The sequence below is a fragment of the Falco naumanni genome, chromosome W (genome assembly GCF_017639655.2).
Source record: "Falco naumanni isolate bFalNau1 chromosome W, bFalNau1.pat, whole genome shotgun sequence".
Taxonomy (NCBI): domain Eukaryota; kingdom Metazoa; phylum Chordata; class Aves; order Falconiformes; family Falconidae; genus Falco; species Falco naumanni.
The window spans coordinates 15,877,955-15,900,822 of NC_054079.1; the positions used below are offsets into that span (position 1 = coordinate 15,877,955).

General features: G+C 37.0%; 1 protein-coding gene across 1 annotated transcript in view; it reads right to left on the minus strand.

Moving 5' to 3' along the window:
* The window catches only part of LOC121080419 (phosphatidylinositol 3-kinase catalytic subunit type 3-like), an 89,493-nt gene that overhangs the window by 16,544 nt on the left and 50,081 nt on the right, over positions 1-22,868 (minus strand). Inside the window, 2 exon segments of the mRNA XM_040578439.1 lie at positions 11,843-11,933; positions 16,117-16,285. Of these exon segments, the coding sequence (XP_040434373.1) occupies positions 11,843-11,933; positions 16,117-16,285 (260 nt within the window).

Genomic DNA, 22,868 nt, shown 5'->3' on the forward strand with positions numbered 1-22,868 from the left:
AACAAGTCCTTCTCTGTTCATGAAGAACAGGTCCAGCAGGTGCCTTCCCTGGCTGGCTCACTGACCAGCTGTGTCAGGAAGGTGTCTTACACTCCAGGAACCTCCTAGACTGCTCCCTCTCTGCTATATTGTATTTCCAGGGGACATCTGGTGAGTTGAAGTCCCCCAGGAGAACAAGGGTTAGTGATGGTGAGACTTCTCCCAGCTGCTTACAGAATATTTTCCCTGCCTCTTCATCCTGGTTGAGTGGTCTGTAACAGACTCCCACCACCATATCTGCCTTGTTGACCTTCTCCCTGATTCTTACCCATAAACACTCAACCTTATAGTCACCTTCATTAAGTTTTAGACAATCAAAACACTCCATAACACACAGAGCTACCTCACCACCCCTCCTTCCTTGCAGCACTCCAGTGCTGCGAATCATCTCACCATGTTTCCATGATGGCAACACAGTTTTCCTGCTGCACAATGGCTTCCAGCTCCTCCTGGGTAGATGCACTTCAGTTGGCCTATTGATCCCACCACTTTTTGGTGGGGAGAAGCCCTAATTCCCATGTGACCGTTCTCAGACACTTCTGTGGTTACTAACACATCAATAACCCTTTACATCTTTGGTGCCGCATGGATCTCCATCCCCTGCCTCCACTGAGACGGCAGACTGAACAATGGACCTTGCTAACACACTGTCCCTGAAACACTGGTGTGCTGCCCCCAGGCTCATCTCTGCGAGCCTGGGTTTATCCCTTTCTTCTTCCTTTAAATCTAAAGCTCTTTCAATGAGCCTAGATCCTAGTGTTCTCTAATCAATCCTATCCCCAAAGTTTAAAACTGCTAGTCACCTTCCAAAGTAGTGCTGATCACAATATGAAAATTGCCCAGCAAATTCACATTACTTGCAGAAAATTAATTGCTGCCATTTTATCACGCACTTTATTATCATAAAGATAAATTTCAAATTATGTGAGCTCTTGTGGAGCCCATCATATTAATCTACTTCAGTCTCCTGCATAATGAACTAGGTAAAATGGTATCCAACAACTTTTGCATCAAGTATGTAACTTGAGGTTTATCTGTGAGAATCTCTTTTACGGAGTCTTTACACCAAGACAGAGTGTTTCACATCCTAGGTAAATTGTTGCAATGATTAATTGTCCTATTTAACAATCATGACTTATTACCTGTCTGAATTTGTCCAATTTCCACCTCAAACAGTTGAACTCATGAAAACTTTTTATATTAAAAGAACTGTCCATCAGAAATCTCTCTCATGTAGGTAAATATGAAATGATTTAAGTTGCTTCTTAACTTCCTCCTGGATATGATTAAGCAGACTAACTGTTAAGACTGAATAAAGTCCTTCCTGAACGTTTTCCATGCATTCACTTTTTTTAAGCATTGAGAAAAATGTGAGCCAAAGTATTTCAACAATGTTGCTAATAAGGTCATTATTTGTGAGAAGATTCTACCTTCTCTTCACATTTTGTATTATTTCTATGCACCAAGGATACCACATATTCTTTCTGATAGCAAAATTTTCTGAGATTTCAGTTTAGTATTGCTCTGCATTCTGTTGGGTAAGAAATTTGTTTTATGTGTGCTAAATAACTAACTCACACTAGCTGTTATTAGTAATTAAGGATTTGGTTGTGTATCATTTCAAGTTTGTTTTTGCAGACAGTCCCTATCATCGGCAATCATGGATCTTAACTTGTTACTGTTTTATTATAAAGAGTGTTATTCTGTAAATGGCTAGTGCGAGTCGTTTGTGGGCACTAGCAGTTGCCGGCAGCAGGTAACACATTCAGGTAAAGTTGGCAGACCTGCTGAGAACAAGGCAGTCGAATCACCCTCTGATCCAGCTTGACTGTTCAGTGAAGGGTCCCCGTAACAGGGCGCTACCAGACTGGTCGGGCACAAGGGTCTCAGCTTTCCTGGGGGGCTGATAGACAGATCAAACACCTGGGGTTGGGAGGATTTCCCCACTCGCCCCCCCCCCGTCTTCCCCCGTGACACTGCTGCAGTCTTATCTCTCATAATGTTCTACTTCACCACAACAGTATTTGTAGTTTGGAACTTCCTTTACCTACCCCAGAATTCAAGATGTGGGGTACTGGCTAGTGTTTGCTGTGAGCAGGCTGTGTCATCAGAGAATCCTGGGGTTTTTTACAATAGATGAAGTAGCCCAATAATTTTGTGTTGAGGTGTTTTGTTTGATTTTGGTAGGTAGGGAGGAAGTTAGTTCTAATGTTGGCTGGGATCTCACCCCAGGTTTTTGTGTTTTGGGTTGGGGGTTTTTTGTTGTTGTTGGGTGGGTGGGTTTTGCTTGCTTGGTTTTTTTCAGCAAAAGTGTAGTCAAAACTGTCTGGTTTTGTTATTTTGTTATTTCAAACACACACACACTCATGTATCTTAGCACCTTAATCCTTAGTTTAAACTGTTCTGAAAAGCATAATAATGTATCTGTAAACTGTGATCTGATTATAAATAAGAAGTGTAAATGAAACTTTAGACCATATTAAAAATAAGTACTGTATAAGTTCATTTTTGCATTAAAAGAAGGAGACTCTTTAGTTAATGCTTTAATCTGCAGTCTCTGCAGGCACTGAGAAATTAATTGCACGGAATGTGTGGAGTAATGTATGTAGTGGAATGTGTGAAGAGCTTTGATATGTATCAGTTAGGGGGGGAGGGGGGAACCAACAATGAAAAAAAAAACAAACCAACAAAAAAACCCACCACCAAAAACCCACTATATCAGTTATTGTATTGGTTTTGTACACTGTGCTGGAAGGTGAGGGAGCTACCTAGTATCCAGTTCCTTCTCTTGTAGTTCTTTTCGCTTTGACCTTGTTTCAACTCTAGTTGATAAACCAGTAATTTTAGGTGGGATAGTCATGATGCAAAGTAGTGTTTTGTGCGAGTTTACTGTAAAACATTTTTTTTTTCCTTTTTTCACTTGTTACTTTGCGAAGTTCCTATTCTCTCTGTGATTCTGCAGCAAGTGATGATCACTTTGCTTTCTTTCCTCATCATCAGTTTGGCTCCAAGTAATTTATACTTAATTGCTTCTCCCCTTACCTCCCGGTATTTTCTTCTGAGCTGTCCCTCATGGTTTATGGCCTCTTCCCTTTTTAATTCCTGAGTTTCATACAAGGATAACTATGCCCTATACTGTTCAGTAGGCCAAACTTGAGGACAAAAAACCCCCAAAAATAAAAAATCCATGTAAATCTGCTCTTTGGTGAGAGGGAAAAGGGCAGTCTTGTGGTTAAGGAGCAAAAAGCATAAGTGAAAAACTTGGAGCTTCGGAATGAAGTGCACTTTACCTGCGCTAGCACTAGTCCCAGCTGAGTTTGTGTATGATCTCTTCTAAGCTTGTCACGCTTCCAAAAGTACAAAATACCAAAAAAGAGAAGGGTAAACTTGGAGGTTCATTCAACCAGATGAAGATTCAAGCCTGCCATTGTCTCAGACCTTTAACTGCAGGTTTTGATATGATGATTAGGGTTTTCTTGAGTATTTCACCTCCTCTTTATTGCCATCTTGATTTTTGTATGGTATGCAGCTCTTGGACCTGACTGGGAGTTTTCTGTGAAATCATCCTCATACAATATGTTTGATAAAATTTTCAAAACAGTAGTCTTTAGTTCTCCTTGAAGATGCTTTAAGGAAAAAGAAGGTGGAAGTTTACCAGCAGTTAACACTGCCTGTTATTCTGGTAGATGTTATGCTCTTTCCCTTTCAGTTAACTTCACAACTTCCATTTTTATAATGAAATATCCCAATTGTAAATACACATAAAGTTTACAGGTTTTGAAATTTCATATTTTTAAAACAGATTTTTTTGGTGCATTGGTGGGGGTTTTTTTGTTTGATGTGGTTTTTGTTGCTTGGTTTTTTGGTTTGGTTTTTTTTTTTTTGTGGGAAATATCAGTGTTTTGCATGAAATAGTTTAATTTCTGCTTGTGGGAAAATCACTTGGAGAGGTGAAATTATAGAAAAATAATAGACCTAATAGAAATTGCAGTATTATAACAACTCTTTTTAGGGAAAAATAGAGTTGCCACTTTCAGGATGGTTGGTGTGCATGGAATCTACTCCACCATAGTTCCCGAGGCAATACAACCTGCTGTCCTAGAGGAGCAGTGGAGGGTGGAACGGAGTGGAGACCCCATGGCCAGGCTCTGCTCTGCTCCCTGCAGGATTGGGAACTTGATGGTACCGTACAGCCGATAAGCTGCATAGCGGCTGTCAAATGGAAAATATAGGAGATGTCCGTTGCTGGGCCAACAACTGTGGTGAAACTGTTCTCCTTAGAATGAACCTTGCTCATTATAATACTAACACACCTCTCCATCCCAAAGTTACCCATCTCCAATGCATGACTACCCCTCACCGAGCATGCGCTTTCTATTTCTTATCAACTATGTCTTTAAATAAAAACGAGAGAAGTTTACACCAATCAATAATGAAAGATTGTATGGCTGGAGTCACTCAGGCTCCACCTGAGAGCAAAGAAAAGTATAAAAAGTGAATGAATCAGGGGAGGAGTTAGGGAAGACTCCATCATAACTTCTGGGATGAGTCGATGGGCTGAACCTGTCTTATTATTTTATTTTCAAATTAATTAATTTAGTTGCAAGATCAACAGCCTAGAAACAGAAAAGCTGGGTGTGCAGCTGCAGCATCATTACCCAAATGGACAGAAACATGAAAGTCTGCATAGACAAAATAAGCTCCATATCAATGTGACAGTTTTTAAAAGAATAAACCTCCCCAGAGCAACAAGCAAATATAAATACTGAAACAAACACTCTAACCAGGCAAAACTGAGTTTCCTTCTCCTATAAAAGTAAACTTCGTCTTAGCATTAATGTATCTCAGAAGTGTTTCCCAGCTATGCCTTTTAACAAATACTTGTATTTTCAGGCAGGTGAAAAGGGACAGATACCACTGTCTAAAAAGGCACATGAAGCACCAAATTGAAGTCCTTCACATTTCACTAATTTATGAACTCAACTCTCAATTAGCCAATGACTAACTCCTGGGGAGGATAGAGAAGGGGGAAGGAGTGCAGGGCATTTTACTACAACAGAGATGAAGAAACTGGCAAAATTAGCTTAGGCTTAGAAAAAATGTAGCTCAGAAACTCTTTCTGTACCTCCAGTTACATCACCACTGCTCTACCTTTTACACCTGCAGAACAAAAATAAATTTACTTCAATATGTTTAATGTAAAAGGAACAAAATATGTCTGCTCTCTCTTCTTCCTAGTTTCCAAACACTTATATTACCCATTTTCTTATTGAGGGGCATGAGATCTGATCAATGTTTGCATAGACTTGGAAACACGGAGGGTGCTCTCAGTGTTAAACTCCATCGGAAGAAAATTCTCTACTCTTCTGAATGGTTTGTGTTAAATACCCAAAGGCGCTATCAAAACTGAATGGGGCTACTTTCATAAACAGCAGATACCTACTGCTTGCTGGAAGCCAGGTATTTGTGCCATCTACATTCATAATAACCTCCCCTGTAAATGAAACAGTTGCAGCATCTTTGCAGCACCTTCTTTAATCGATGGGCATCTGAAACACAGTTCAGTCGATTAGGACACTGTCCTTTAATGCTTGCCAAGTCCTTTGTGCACCAATGAATCACTGGTCCCCGATGTTTTCTAATTTAAAGGTCAAATTTGCTATGAAGGACTGATAGAAACCATCTGGCTTTCCTGTAGAAAAATCAAAAGCTTTTTTTTGTTAGAAGGTGACAATGCTGAATACATTAGCTACATCTAAAGAGTGACGATCTACCTCTTCCTTACACAGAACTGGCTCTATAATTGACTCCAGATTTTAGTCTTTGCTACTAAATTTTATAGTACTGGCTAACTTAAAAAAGGCCAACAATTAGCAATTAGAGCTGCAGATGTACTAGAAATTAAAAAGCAAGTAGCACTAGTAGAAAAAAGGTGTGTGGGGGGAAATCTTCATTGTATTACCAGTTACATTGACAAGTCAACATAAAGAGGTTTCAGCCCAGCCTTTTTCCTGAAAACTGAGAAGTGGAAAAGCATAAGCAAAGAGTGGATAATCTAAAGGCAATTACCTCAGAGGCCACAGAAAGGAAGAGGCAAACTGGGGAGAATCTTCCACTACTTTTCAATTTAATTCCATTTTGTGACATTTTTGAACCAAAGCAAGTTTTCGAAAAGCCTAAATCAGAGAGTGCCAGTAGGAGATGGTACCGTGAACCACGAGGTGAAGCACACTAAACTGACACTTTTCTTTATAAATAGTATGGAGAGGAGAAAAAGAGATGAAAGGATCAAAAAGACAATTAATTTTAAGCTCTGCAGCTACCTTCTCTTGGTCAAAAATTGACAAATGCTTTACTATTAAACAAAACTACAAGAATTTGAAGAGTGTTCCCATGGTTTTGAGGATGTGGACAATTTTGTGCAGTTGGTAATCACTGTTTTCTGGGGGTTTCGGTGGGGAAGAGTAGTGATCAAAACTGCATTGAGGGAAGTGAGTCACTAAAGTGTTTTTTTTTACAATTGAAAGGTACTAGCCAATTTATGTAGTGGGTATACAAACTGAAAGTGGATAGCTGGCTGGAAAACATTTTTCCATACCCACTCAAAAAATAGTTGTGAAACTCCAAACAGAGCTTTTTAGTTTTCAGGCCAATGCTGACTAACTCATATTGAGTCCAATTTTAGATGTGAGAATACATCATTAAGGTCAGCACTCACTGATACAATTTCTGAAAACAAATGTAAGTAAAAATGTATTGTGAAATTTTGGTATGCTCTAAAGCCACATCTCCAGTTGAGGTCGTTAGGAATTTCTGGCTGTTTTCACACTACCAGGAAGAAAGTATCCACATTGTCATCTTTCTCTGATAAGTAAAATCAGTTTGTGTAGAGCTTGCTCTCTTTTGAACAAGAAGAATGTGAAAGTACCTTCAGATGACAGGAACAGAGCACCCAGCTCTGCTTAACACCATCCTGTGCCATAAACCATGTCAAACAGGTATAATCTACACTTATTTCCCAGAAATCTGTACATGACACAAGCTGCTGTTCCAATTCTGCCTTCAGACATATTTGATACATATTTCTCCCAAGATATTTCACAATGACTGGACAGAAATAACAAGTGGACAATATGCTTCCAGTCAGATTTTCAACTTGATTATACAATTAGATTCTGCCAGTTAGCTCCTTGAGATGTAACATTGTTACTGGAAGGTAGATGACTGTTTTGGCAAAACCAGTCTCCAATTAAAAAGATCCTACCTGCCCTTTCGTTCCATAGGTTAGTAATAATACTCAAGAATGCTTTCAGCACTCAAATTTTTCTAGAAAAAGTCTCATTTAACACTGAAATTCTTAAAAAAATTAAAAATCACAATTCAAATCACCCAATGCCTCACTGAAGAGAACACGCTCCACATAATTTTCCTTCATGATCTTATTTTGTTTCCTTTTTCGCCTGAACATAAGAAAGCCCAAGGATTGCTGATTTTCAACATTCTTTTCTATTCTAAATAGCAAGCATCCTGTTATAATATATATATGTCACAGGAAGCAACAATTCAGCACAAGGAATCAAGCCATACAAAGTGCCACTACTATTCATTATTAAAATTTGCATATACCACATGATAATGATGGCTAGAATAAAACAAATTTAATTTTTTATTTATAATATGTATATGATTACAAAAATTAAACCCTTATTCTGGCTCTAAAACTCCAAAGATTATTTTCTGAGAGTTCACACACGGGGAACACCAAAAATATTCCCAAAGGCAGCTTTATGTGGTAGCAACTTTTCACATCTTGGTGTATTTTTCACAGGCAGGTATTTCCTGCAACAAAGTATTGTCCTGCCTATCAGAAATGAAGATGACGTTATGACACCTTGTGAAGCCAAGGATTAGACTGGAACTTGAGCTACCATCTAACATTGGAATGCTTTCACTCAGAGGAACGAAAACTCTGACCACTGAAGAAATATATTTCCTTAGAAATAATCTTTAAAATAATTAATGCCCACTTAGTAACAGCAGTATAGCTGCACCTACTGAAAAAATCCGATATCAAAGATCTCTATGACAAATTAATTGTTTGCCACAATAACTGAAGTATAATTAACTCCCTTCAGTAAGCACTCCTTTGTTTAAAAACAAAAATATTTTTTTCTACTATATAATTTTCCTTGTAGTTTAATCATACACTAGTATTCTGATTTATCACCAAATTTAGGTATAAAGGTAACCTATCTAGTTACCTCAGTGACTTGACTTTAGCTGCCTGTGAGACCAGAGTCTCACTGGCTCATCCGTCCAATAAACCAAAAATGAGGGTTTCACAAAACAAGTATTACTATGGCACCAATAAGGAAAAGGCTGCCTATGAACTTCCCTCTGTGTAATGAAGCAGGATACCTTCCTAGATACAGAAACATTTGTAAATCTCCACTTTTGTTTTCCATGAAAGTGTATCGTGGTTGAAATGGCTATTGACTCAACTCACACATCAAAGGTAATTTAATTTTGCAGATCCGTCCAAAATGGATCTTCAGCTAATTTGAGTCTGTTGAAATATGTATGGATTTTTTTGTTTAAAGCTTTAAGAAAGAAAAAAAAATAAAATCAATTGAGATGCTGAAAGCATTTATTTAATTTTCCTACAACAAGGTACAGTATTATCTTGTCAAATGACTGAAGAAACTTGCTGCTCAGCCCAAGAGACGCAAGGCACCTTGTTACTTTTTTTTATTAGTACTAACAAAGCTCATAACTGATTTGAGACAGGCAAATGGGTCTTTAATATCCAAAACAAGTTTTCTAACACATTATTAACAACAACGAAAGAATTACATACATCATTGTATACTGGATTAAGATGACACTGATCCTAGCCCATTTACAGGTGATTTGCCATCAGGTTTTTTTAAAGCAAAAAAAGTAAAACTAAAAATTGAGAACTAAAGAAAACAATTACTGTCCTAGAGGCTTTGCACATAGTTGTATGCATTCAGTAGATCACAATATCCAGAACTGCCTCATAAAGGGTCCTCTGTTCACCTACTCTTTAGGGATCCCATTACGATGCATTATTTTTGCACAATTTCTAGGAGTATATTCAAAGGATAATTTTGGAACCAAAAGGACCACTGTTAACAGGAGTTATAAACAGTTGAGCCGTCAGAAAAAAAAAAAAAAAAAAAAAGTTTATATAAAATAACAATATTTGGGGAGGGCTGAAAACTATGAATTACAAATAAAACATTTATGAACAATCTAAACAATTTGGTTATCTTTCTGGTAATATCTTACTGTGTAGGTTTGGTTTTGTTTTATAAAGAAACAAGCAACTGTAAATGAACTTACAGAACTTGTTAAACCTTTTCCTCTCAATCCATTTGAAAATGTGATTTACATACATTATCAGAAAAAACTTGCCTTACTGGTTCAGTTCTAGCTCTTTTCACATTTTAAAGCCTCTGTGAATAGACAGGCTTGAACCTACCATGAGGGTAAAAGTCACAGCTCACCAAACTGCAGCATTGTGGGAGCTCAGGATCCCAATAACTAACCACTGCATTAGATCTAATAGTGATTTTCCATGTAGCAACTAAGCTTGTTTTTTCATGCAAAGGTGGCACTATTATTTAGATTTTTTAAGGGAATTTACAAGTAATCACATTGATTTAATTCATAGCTTCTAGAACTTCCTTTTAAATTTTGCCAACATCCATGATCTCCAGTGGGGTATAATACAAACATGCTTTACACAATCTTGATTTTTAACTACTGTACAGTGTACTGTAACATACCAGCTGTAGAAAAGACTTGGCTTTAAATTCTGTATCTTGATTTGTTATTTCAAGAAAATTATACGGGAAATTTATATAAAGAGTTCTAGAAGCATCTGAAATACTCAAATGTTGTTACACTGAAACAATCCTTTATAAATACTTTACAGAATCTGACATCCTGTTATTAATTACAGAAAACAAAATACCCATGGACAGCACTTCTACAGAGTCTACCACTAAAATGCCAATATACTACTAAGAAACAAGGACATTGCATATTAATTGGGAGTGAACACTGGGAGACTCCAACTGATAAAAGAAAAATGTCAGAGCTCATGAAGACAGAGCATTCCAGGCAAGAATGAACACTATCACATCAAGCAACAGTGAACTCTGGACAAAGATGAGTAAGGTTAAAATGCATACCAAGTCTCAAACTTATTGCTGCAAATATGAAAGAACCAGCACTCCTGGAATTCAATGAAACAGTCAGTTTGATCTCTTTATGACTACTTCAGTCAACAACAAACTTCCCAAAATTAGCCCCTGCCCTATGTATAGATACATACATCAATTTCTCCTAGGATTTATTGTGCACCTATTTGTAAACTTCACAACCTAAAAGGTTTTCCCCTCCTTACTGTACCATGGAAGTAAACCAAAAGAATCCCACGTACTTTCCATTTTTCCCATAGGTTGCTAGTACTACACATCTCTCCTTTATAAAAATTTATAGATGTGTTGCAAGCATACCGTTAGGAATGTCCCTTCAAAAACAGGTGTGTCTACAAAAATGTAGTTACCCCCAGAGCTTAGAAGGTATTGAAACATTTTGGTCTTCTACTGTAAGCCTTTATCTCCCACGTTCTATTTGAGTAACCTACTCAACCTTTGCAGGCATTTAGGGACAAAGTTGTGGCTCAAATATTGATATGGAAAAAGAACTAGCTGTCAGTTTCTCAGGAAAATAACCAGGTTCAGGGAGGGCTGTCATCTTTACCACAAAATACTTCTGGCTAGCTCAGCCTTCCTGAAAACAGAATTGAATAGCTACGTGAACTCTCTGTATCAATTTGAAACCAAGAAACTCTGAAATCCTCAACTTCTTGCAGGCTAAAGGAAAAATAAGGTTGGAGTCATAGTTTAGTTTTCATTAAGGAAATCATATTGGAACATGAAATATTAAAGATTCTGAATATCTGTTTTCATAACTTATTGAAAACACGCAAGAAAAGCCTATTTTAGAGAAAACGCACTGCTTGAATAAAAATTACACTGAACTGATTTCCATTGGATATACAGGCTCCACAAAGTCTTTTGTAGAATTAAAACAGATAGCCCTTCACTGTAAATCAGGTTATAAAAAAAGCCAACATTTGCCTAAAATGTAAGTGTAATGAAATCTAGATGAACATTTATCCAGTATCTTTGATGTCAATTGTTGTTGAAACATCAAATGGAGGAAAATGATACAGGCTGGTGCAAAGGGACAAAGCAAGAATTATGGGACATGAGTTTGTTTTCACAATAAACAAAAATGTCTTTGTGATGAAGATATACAAGTCTACTGGCTTTAAATCTTCAGCAGACCAGTTTTATATCTACGAGTAGACTAGTCTTACAAAACCATCCATGACTTACAGGATTCTAGACTAGATGGAACAATCTTTCATGATATAGTCCATGTTGATTGCTTCACTGATCAAAATACGGTGGAATCACTGTTCTTAGCAGAATGCTAAAATACCACTTGGAACAGAGTGCTACAGCAGACTCTTCACTACAGCACAGACGATAAAAAGCAATTCCATATTTATGGGCACATGTGCTAAATGATCTCAAAAGTATATTCTCCTACCTTTAACTTTAATGTTCTAGAAATCGCTGAGAATTTCTAAGACAGGAGCAAGTACTTTCAGGTCAGTTACAAGTAAGTTACCACAAGTAACTGAAAACTTCATGCCATGATGACTTTGGTTACTGAAAGACAAGGAAAGGTTTCCAGTTACCTTTTTTACAGTCTTGTCAGGTTCAAGAGCAATATCTGGAATGTTGGCATCCACCATGAGGGAAAATAAGTTCAAGATCAAGTTGGAATACCTAAGCATAAGAAGAGCAAATTAGGTACAACACTTTGTAACCTATACAAAAGACATTTTGTAAACAACTTCATTTAAGAAACCCATCATCATCTTAGTATGAATTGGTAATGCTTCAGGGGAGATGCATTAATAACACTTTAGTTCAATGTATTTATATTAAAAAATAGGATATCTGCTATTAGCAGTATAAGTTTAAACCTCAAACTGTCTCAAACTGCCAAAACTGACGACTGCTCTGGTTTTGTTACAATTTTCTAAAAATTGCCAGAACATTTATTCAGACACACATCAAATAAAAATATGTGATTTTGTATATTGTAAGATTTAACACCATTTTCTACCTCTAGTAGTATAAACATATGCTAGAATATTGATGTAAAGGTTATTTTTTATATATTAAAAAAAACAAGATATCAGATACAGCAGTGTTATACAAATTAGCATTCAAAAAGTTGAAGTCTTCACAATTACAAGAAACAATTTTTCAAGTTGTTGCAAGGGCTTTTGCCATAACAAGTTGAATATAAGTTATTTAACCAGATCCAAGTTTGTAGTTGCTCAGTTAAGCTGCAACAACAATGGCGTGCTACACTTATGAAGTACAAATACACCATTTATAACCATTAAAAAAGACAAGACAGTGTACAGTTTAAAGTTTTAGTATGGTGTTGAAGTCCTCATGAATCTTTTAAAGAACACCATTTTGCCCTCACAGGAGATTAACTGTAGAGATGTTTTTTGAAAGGATAATTTTCAAGCTGTTCAACATACACTGAACTTCCTCTGTAAGGAGATCTAGTCCCCTTTCACAGACAAAGCATATAACTGACTTCAAAATCTGAAATACTGCTTTGCTAAGAGCACTAGAAGCTTCACAGATAATATAAAATGAATTCTTAGCAGCAAAATTTCTTTATTAGCAAGCTGCTGAATATATGTAACCTGACAATTTCAAGTAGCACGAAGTATTTTAACTACACAAAATGACTGCTTCATAGCCATATTTTACAAAGTAAATACTACTCCAAAAAAATTAAATGTCTCTCTAGAAAAGCATAATTCTATCAAAAATTTAAGAAATCCAACAAAATAACTCCTACACAGAAGAGGCCTCATATATACCAAGAAAGAAATGCACATTAGACAGAAGTTCCAATTCTCACTGCAATCTTTTCTGAGAAAAGCAACTTTCTTCTTTTTAAGTGCTTAATATATCATCAAATATATATATGCTTGATCCTAAGCACTCCTTTATGTATTTTTTTTCAGCATTTACTGGCTTCGTTGCATACAGATGTCCTAAACCAACTGAGTATTTAGGCTGTTGACATCGCAATACTTCTATCAAATTCAAAGCCACAAACTCCCACTACAAAGACAGGACAGGACAGGACAGGACAGGACAGGACAGCATACGGTTTTCTGCAGTACCAAACTAAAGCCCTGTTTACCTCGTCTAACACAAAAATTCCTAAGTTTAAAATATCATAACCTTTTCTGCAGTATAACTTGGAAACCCCCAGGACCCATCTCTTGTCAAGACCACATATAGTCCCCCAATCAGTATCATGACCCAGTTAGCTACAATAAACCATGGCATTTATTCCTTCAATAGTATTTCCTTGCAGCCCAGACTTAAGCAAAACTGACCTGATCCTTTCCAGTTTCACTTTTGGTTTTTCCTCTTCACAATGTAGCTCCAGCTTCTAGAAGACTATACAGACCCTGCACTGCCTAGCTACAACCTTTTCAAAGAATCAGCACTTCCCAAGGGCCATCACAGCTTTCCACTTGTTGCCTACAGCACTTTTCATTTAGATCTATATGGCCACCTCTGTCCATTATACCACTGAGAACAGATTGGGGAAAAGTCTGAGCCAGCAGGATATCCCCAACCATACAGAGCCAATCTCATCCCAAAGTACAGCTTCTCTCCCTAATTACTTCCTACTCCTTTGTCCTTATCTGTGCCCACTAACTCAAACTGAACATCAAAATTCCCACATGACTAACACAGGGGAACCCTTATTTGGGAAGGGACAGTACAGTTTCTAACCTCACTCTGGAAACAACTCTGAAGTGTGGCTGGATTCTTCTTGGCTGGATCCTGCTGAGAATGTGTAAACCGGGAATTCTCAAAGGATGGGAAGTGCTGACACATATCAGGACTTAATATTTTTAAATAGGCTCAAAATGTATAACAAAGGTGTAAAAGGCTGCTACAGCCCAAGTGACAATGCAAGCTCTGTTGCCAGCCACAATTTGCTCTGTGACACATTGAAAAAGCGGAGGCTGTGCCTTTGATACAGCACTGCTGACAAACACACAGGACTGACATTCAAAAAAGTGGACAGCACCGCCCACACCCTCCAGAAAAAATACAAACAAACAAAACCAATAAAAACCTGCACATCAATGATCATATGCCAAACTACTTCAACCTAAACCAATGAACTATTTTTCCACTTGCAAGTTTTAAAATGTTTTAATTGGTTTCACTATGCAACACCCATTCCACCAGGAATCCTGAAACACTTGAGAAACAGCACTTGGAAGACATACAGAACTGTCTGTACCCCAGGGAAATAAAGAAGATGACAGAGATGTCAGAGTTTGCATTTTGTCTTAGCAATCAGAGGTTATGATTTCACACTACTTAGCCAGAAGAATTATCTGTGAATGGGTTTGTGTCAACATGCAGAACTGTTAGAGCTAAGCCATTCCACCTCCAATACTTTTTTCAACAAGTAATCTTAATAATTTTTAGTTCTAGTTGCTTAAAGTAATAGTTACAGTAATACTAACATTATCCTATGCTACCTTTGTTGAAAATCTTTCAAGACATTTATCCAGCACCATCTAAAAATACTTTCCTATTTAACTGAATAAATATTGGAGAAACTACAATTGCAACTACAATCCCAGACATTAAAAATGAAACCACCTTAATCTACAGTTTAGTTTGATACCCAAACTACTGCTAGACTCCACAGTTAATTATGATCTTTGTAGCAAATCACTGCATAAATTCATGCAATGGATCATCCTTCACTGACACAACAGACCTTTCCATTGAAACATCTAAGTTTAAACAAAAACAATTCCAGTACTTCACAATAAAAAAATACAGTATTACAAAAGTTTTGAGCAACATTTAGAACATGGACTATACGTAACCTTTCTGATTCTTCTCTGAAGTCATGAATGTTGTTTGCTAATAACATGCCATTGTTTTTTCATGCTGAACTGCTTTTAATCCATTAACAAAGTCAATTCATAAACCAACTCCTTACTCTCTTTTTAAGAAAACTACAGCAAGATTAACAAAACCACATTTTTATTTTGTATCCCTAACTGCCTACTTCTTATACTGTATGTACTTGTCACATAGGCTTTTCACATGACTAATTTTTTTCCACATATTTGGAGGTTTATGTTATGCAATCTTGGTAAGTGAAATTCTTTCATCTCCATTGAACACATACTAAATCAAATCACTGGACAAACCAAGACTGCTTACCTGTGTTCTGTTCAAACAGAACACAGCTGAGCTATCTGGCTCAGAAAGTTGATGGTAAGTAACATAGTCACTGCGAAAGAATGAAGCTGAATCCAAGTTAAAGTAAAGATCTGTTGGCCTGTAAGCAGATACAGTCTAAAGAGGTTTTTGCTGTCACGGTTTTTGGTATCTACAGAAACTGCTAACGTACTTGTCACTACAAGTAGCTAATCTTTGTCCTGCAGGCCCTGAACCCAGCTAAGCTTATGTATGTGTCATCTTCAAGCCAAAAAATTTGGTCATCACTGATCTAAACTGAAGAAAGATAAAGCAGGAAATGAATAGTGACTTAAAAGGACAGTTCCTTGATTATCAATAATGAGATAAATAGTTGCTTAAGGGCAAAAACGTATCAAAAAAGCAAGATATAATTTACACCCTACAGGAGTTATTAAAACGCCCGCTACTGGGGGCCTTAACATGAAGGACATTTACACTCAAGCTCTGTGTTACACCAATGCCATCATGTTTTCATTCCATTGCTTCATACAAATTCTTGTGTCTACATTCAGACTTCAAACAAGTTTTGAATTTTCAACAAAAGTATTTTCTCTGATACATTTACTCCTCTCCTGCATTAACGTGGCTCTAATAAATGTTAGTATAAACCTAGTATTGTTACCTGCGGAGATGGAGAAAGGCTGTGTAGCACTGCTTATGGAACTCCTGGTACTGTTCACTCTGCGTGCCTCCCATACCTTCCACCATCTCCTTATTGAGCTTCATTGGGGGAGGTAGCGGCTTAGGGTCCCGACCCAAAATATAACCAAAGTCAATGTGAAATAGTTTACCTGTAGAAGGAAAGGCAAACACTTCACATTGTATCAAATCCTGGTGCAAACATTTATCACCTTTATATGCAATCTCCAGAAGATGCTAAGCAGCTCAAAAACCCCCCAAAAAATTACAGTTCACTGTTTTCTGTAAGGCTTATAAGTATGTATTTTATATCTTCAGCTGGCAGTTTGAAATTATGGGTTTAAAACAAGTAAAGCTGATTTAAAATTAATTAAAAGTACTAAAAATCTTTATTTTTTTTTAATTTAAAAAAACCTAACAAGTTGAGGTTTTCTGCCTTTTTTTTTTATATGGATTACATGCACAAAGACTGAATATTGAAACTGGTCAGTAGATACTAAATGCACAGTTATATAATAGATACTATTAGTTCTTTGTGCCTTCTTTAGAATTTGTTGGCAAATTACAATATTAACACACAAACTGCATTAATTTTAGTATCCCATTTGTTTCTGTGGCATGAGGTATCTTATTTTAGTTGTTTTAAATTTACTAAAAGGAAAACAAGACTCATGATCCTATGAGTGACCTTTTGAAGCTGCTAAATAACAAAGAAGACTTCAAAGCCATTTCAAAATTTTTCCTAGTTATTTGAGTAAGATTAACATTTATCAACAGTTTTCATATATATTGAAGAAACATCACTATGATTCTAAATCTGAAATTTTATTTCCAATGTGCCAAAGTCTGTCTTTTGTTTTTTCAGTACTAAAACGCAAGAGTTCTATGAGTTGATCATTACCTTTCCCTTCTCAGATCAATGACTGCATATAAAATGTATCTGCAGCATTAACTTGACAAAAATTTATATATATCTTGCTTCAAATGCACAAAGCACTTCCCTTCTTATGAAGAGCTTGTGTGCTGCCATGCTGTTTACAATATTGCTCAGATATTTGTTGGTGAGTATTCACTGCATTGTCTTTCAATAGTACTAAACCATGTGAGAAGCAATAGGTGGTAAAAAGAACAACTGAAACACTAGCAAGTTTCCAAAACCTTCCCGATAATCTGAAGATTAAATATTATATAAATACACCAACTAAAATGTTGTCAACAGAAAATAGAAAAATTCTGTTGTCAACAGAAAATGAAAATTCGTAACTCTTAGGAAGTGGTTTCTAGGAACATTCTTGACTCAAGTGGAAAATACTGATCCCACAAAGCAAAAAGAAGTTTCTGAAAGTGTTCTGCAAAAAAGTTTTCAGTTTGAAATGCATCATTTAAACAATGAATTGGGCTATAGCAGAGCTGCATTACAAGAAGATGGTAAGAATGCAGATATGCAAGAAATATTTATATTAAATACATTTTTTAGAATATGCATATAAATTAAATCTGTTAAGCGATTTCCTTAGGACAGAGAGAAACCATCTTCCTGAGCTTTGCAGTAATGAGTAGTCAGGACATAAATTAAGAGGCACAAAAAGCTGATGTATATTTGAACCAATAGGTTTTGCATCCAAAGCAAAGCTACCCAGTGACATTCATGAATTTAAATCTTATATGACTAATTTATAGAGGAGGATGAAATGTAGATACAAGATGGAAGATCTTTTAAACAAGGAAGTAGAAAATTATTAGCATGATTATTATCTGACAGTCACAGCACAGAACATACACAGTCTTGCTTCAGAATTACGGAACCGAACAGTATTATGGACAGAGCACTGTTTGCCAAGCGCTATCTTAACCTGAAGCATCTATATTCACTTTAACCATAAGCTTAGGTATTCAGCACTCTTGGGGGGAAGGGGGGGGAAAGAACAGTCAGTATTTTTCAATTAGTCACCCCTCTTTGACCATTTCATTGAATAATAATGTTCTATCAGAGAAGGCTGCTTGAGATCTCTCATAAGCACTCTTCTTCAACCCAAGAAACAAATTCCATCACAGTCAATTTTCTAAGGGAGATCACAAGGATGTTTAATAAGCAGGCAAAGTATATGCTAGTTGATAAATGGCACAACCATTACATTTTGCATACCTAATTGTGCTACAAAAAAAACCCTCCATTCCTTCAATAGTTTTTCAAGCTGTTACAGGAGTTACTTTTAGAGCACTAACTTCTTGAAGTAGGCACTCTGATATATACAACCCCTCTCACCCTTAAGTTACAAGAAATTTTTAATTAAAAAGTTTGGGGGGGGGGGGGTGTTTTCTGTTCAATTATTCAAACCTGTCACCTCGAAGAGTCAAGAGACAACATTTTGAATAAAACAGAAACTCTTGTGGTAGTAATTAAATCCTTTTTTTAGTTTGCTCTAGAGATAGGCAATAAGAGGCAATGATTAATAATTTAAATTGGTAAAAAATGATGCATCTAAAACATTCAAAAGTGTTTTAATAGCTGACTGATATAGGTTCATATAAATTAGATATCAAATACTGTACTTACACATTTTTAGGAATCAAGTGTAAAAGAAAGTATAAGATGAGGCCATCCTGCATTAGCATTATAGCTTCCCTAGCTGTACTTCAAAATTTGGTAGACTTTTAGCTGACTCAAAATGTACGTCAAAAGCTTTCATTTAAATACATTAAATCATTTTTCAAAATTACGTATTAAATAGACAACTCATTTTCATTTGTGCAGCTTCTCCAGGTTCAATCAAACCAGTATACCGTATTACAGAAGGCTCCCCTAGGTGATGGCCTGAGGATGCTACACAGTACAGACTACCAGGCAGCTTGAGGGAGTACTGCAGTTCTAGAGCTTTCTATGGAAAAGCCTGACTTACATTCTCCTCGAGGACCTTATTACAATGTGAACAATCGAACAGCAAGCCTGCTTTGGACAAATGAAATTGGTTGTATACGTAATACTGAAAATTCAGTGAAGTTTATATTATTATTATTTATAATATTATATATATATAGGATGTATATATTCTTTATACATATTTTATAATATTTACATTGCTATTTATAAATAGTCATCAATTTAATAAACTTGATTATTGGAAAACGTATAATCTAAGATAAAAAGTTGCAAGTAGCTCAAGTGACAATCCCAAGTAAAATTTGTATGAAGGCATAACATTGAGCATCCCACTTTCACGATATTAAAGAATGCAATGATTAGACTACCACTCAGTATAAGCTCTACTATAAGAACAAGGCTGGAGAAAGTTTCTGGTACCTATTTGATAAGGTGTAGTGCCAGAAAATACTAGTAGTAGCAGAAAAAGCAGGATAAAAATAGGAATATCAACACTCAGACCACTGTTGCAGATTATATGAACATGAAACAAACAAACAAACAAAAAAAATCACCTTGATCTAGAAATTACTGAAGTTGTAATTTAAGAGGACAAAAATACATTTAATAAGAATTTTTAGTCTGTAAGAGTTGACTTTCATTGTGAATAGCATATTGTCTCCGATGTTAGCAATCACTCCTGATACACATCTGTACAGAGGCAAAAACTGCCAGCAACAAATTTAAACATGTATTTTTCTTCAAGAGCACAGTTCCTCAAAACTGTACACATTTGAAATCTGTCAGCCTTGTCAGCCTTAAGTATATGGCAATACTTAAAAAATGACCTTGTCTAGTAATCACAGCTGAGAAACAGTCTACAGGAGAATCAGCATCTCATTTGGGCAGGTATTGAGTGAGGTTTTTTAGTTCTGGAGTGTCACACAATTTGTGTGGATTGTATTTGAAAATTCCTGAAAGTTACGTAATTTGGCTGAGAAGAAGCATACCTTCTCAACTGAATTTAGAAGACGACTCTTTAAACCTTTATAAACAATGGTTGAACTTGGAAGGGACCTCTGAAGGACATCTGATCCAAACTCCTGGTCGAACAGGGCCTGCTGGGCTGCCTTGCCCAGGACCATGTCTGGATGGTTTCTGAATATCTCCGAGGATGGAGACTCTACAACCTCTTTGGGCAACCTGTTCCAGTGCCTCGTCACCTTCACCGTGAGTAAGAATTCATACTCAGTGTGGTATTTATATACACTTATCATCTATCCTCCTGGCAAATTAAGACTGCTTGTGAACTTTGTGTAACACTATTTTTCTAAAGGCTTTGAACTTCTATGTTTTATAAAACTATTACATTTCCTTCCTTCAGTATACACATAGTGCCAGTGCCATAACACATACCGTTCAGTCTCTCAGACCATCATGTTTTTACCTCGGCTTCTAATCCATTTTCTTCTGATCTATTACATCTTAATTTAAAGGGATCCTAATCAGTCATGCTGAAAGGCAAAACTGGACTTCTAGTTTTGGTTTATTAGTGTTCCTGAATGACAGCTAAACCATATGGGTGATAGGGTTTTTTTGTTCAAGTCCTCTTTTAAACTAAAAGAGGAGTTACTTTAGACAACAGGTGAAACAGATTTCATCCTCTGAGATTCTTACATTCTTGCAGAGCTAGATACAAAGGCCTTGGGTTTCTAACATTTAGACACTGAAACCTTTAGGCACCTATTTAAAAATCTGCATTCCTTATAAAAATGGGGATTTTAGGCATCTGAGAAAACAAAACATAACAATTCAGGAAACACCTTGAGACCACAGACAAATATGCAAGAACTTCCTGCCCTGTCTCAAGGCTAGGAGCTGGACTTCTATGTAGGCATCTACACATGTGGGAGACCAACTAGAAAAACAATCTAACACCTAGGAAAGCTGGTAAGAGTGCAGTCAGCAGGTGATGAAACTCGTTAAGGGAAGAGGGGGTAGAGATCCCCTGAGCCTGGCAAGGAAGGCCTCAGATACTGCAGGAATGTCTCAAACACTGGAAAGATCAACAAAAGGTTACTTTGTATGAACTAAGTCTGCTAAGAGGGAACAGCCTGCAAACCCTGAATAACGGCTCCAGAATCAGCGAAGTCAGCGGATTTCTGCATTAACTGGGGGAAAGGTAAATGCGGCAGGGGGAGAACGTGAACACTGACTGAATTCAAGACCAAAAAGACTTGCCCCTCCCCCCTCCCATGCCTGTAAGGAGCATGTGTGCTAATTTACATGGCAAATGAGGCTGATTTTAGTAAGGGAGTCCACATTGAATGATAGGAATAAAAGAGGAAGGCAAGTGATATTTTAGGAGGGGATAACGCATAAAGGGACTTCTGGATGAGCACTCCTACAAAAAACACCCCTCAGACAGGCCTGGCACTGGATCCAGGACTGGTGATCTCCTCCTCTCTTCCCCCCACACCCGCTCCTCTTTTTCTCCTTATCTTCTACCTTTTTCTAGTAACTCAAGGCATGAAACCTTATATGCATGGCAAGTGATAAGAATTTCTGCTATCCAATTATCTACCAATGAGCCTAACTATGGAATAACAGTCTTTGTTCACCTATGGACCTCTGGTATTGCGTATACCCTATTCTGACCAACAGAACCAGCAAATCTGAGTCACTCCTCCCTCCTTGGTGGGACACCACAAGAACATATAGTTCAAGATACACAGCTTCGGACAAACATTTCTGATGCTGAAAGTGGCTCACTCCTCAAAGTCCGCAAGATTACACTGGCACACTTTCAGAAAGCAGGAACAAAATCTCTGCTGGAAAGACTTTTAATGGAGTGTCTTGTATTCAAAAACAGTGCCCTAATAATCACTCTCCACTCCTCATTTAAGCTACTTTACTGTGGAAAAAGCGAGAATTGAGGCATTTACTGACTGGAAGAGGACAAGATGTTTCCAGGCACATACAATAACACAGCATACACAGAGAAAGTAATTTGTTCAAAACCTAAAAGCTAATACTGTTTTATATGTTTAAGTGCCCCCCCCCCCCCCAATGTTGACTACATTTTTCTACTGAACACCTGGTTTTCTAACAATTGGAATATAGAGGACAGGCCCTTGGAGAGTTCGAGGAAATGGCATCAAACATGGATACTTTCCCTGAGTAGGAGTCAGGGCATGAGGGATTTGAAAGTCCATCTGAGTTCCTTTCAGCCTTAAGAGTGATCTTTGATTAAATGAAGCACAGACCTGAGGAGACTAAAAATTGGTATCTGGTGCTTGCAATAGCCAGTAACATCTAACTCCAGCCCGAGAGGCTGATTTGTCCATCACTTTTATTGCTAGTGCCTAGATTTTAATACAAGAGAACGTTCCCATATAGCAGCACAGAAATTGTTTTATTTCACCAGAGAACTGTCAGGGAAAACTACTGAAAACCTGCACAGAACTCTGAAATCCTTAAACAAAATGCAGAAGATAAGGCAAATCAGATGCAAGTACTAAACCAATTTTAAGTCTGGTGGCAACCGTCTTTTAACAGGTAAGAAACTTTTACAAATTATTTCAAACCGACCTTTTCCCACTTTTGGGAAGAGGGGAAGAAAACCCCCAACCCAAACACAAAAACCTGCAGCTCTGAATTATAATGTACTTTCTGTAAACTACAACTGCCACTAATTTTAACCTGGCCTGTAGAGAAGTAGAATTCAGTGACCATTTTAACTGGATTCTTATTTTAAAATTGAAGCAATAGGATAAAAATTTCTCTGATGAAAATGAGTGGATGGATGGGGTGGTTTCCTAGCTTCACAACAAATTGTAATGTTACCAAAATTTCTCCTTTGCTAACAGAGCACT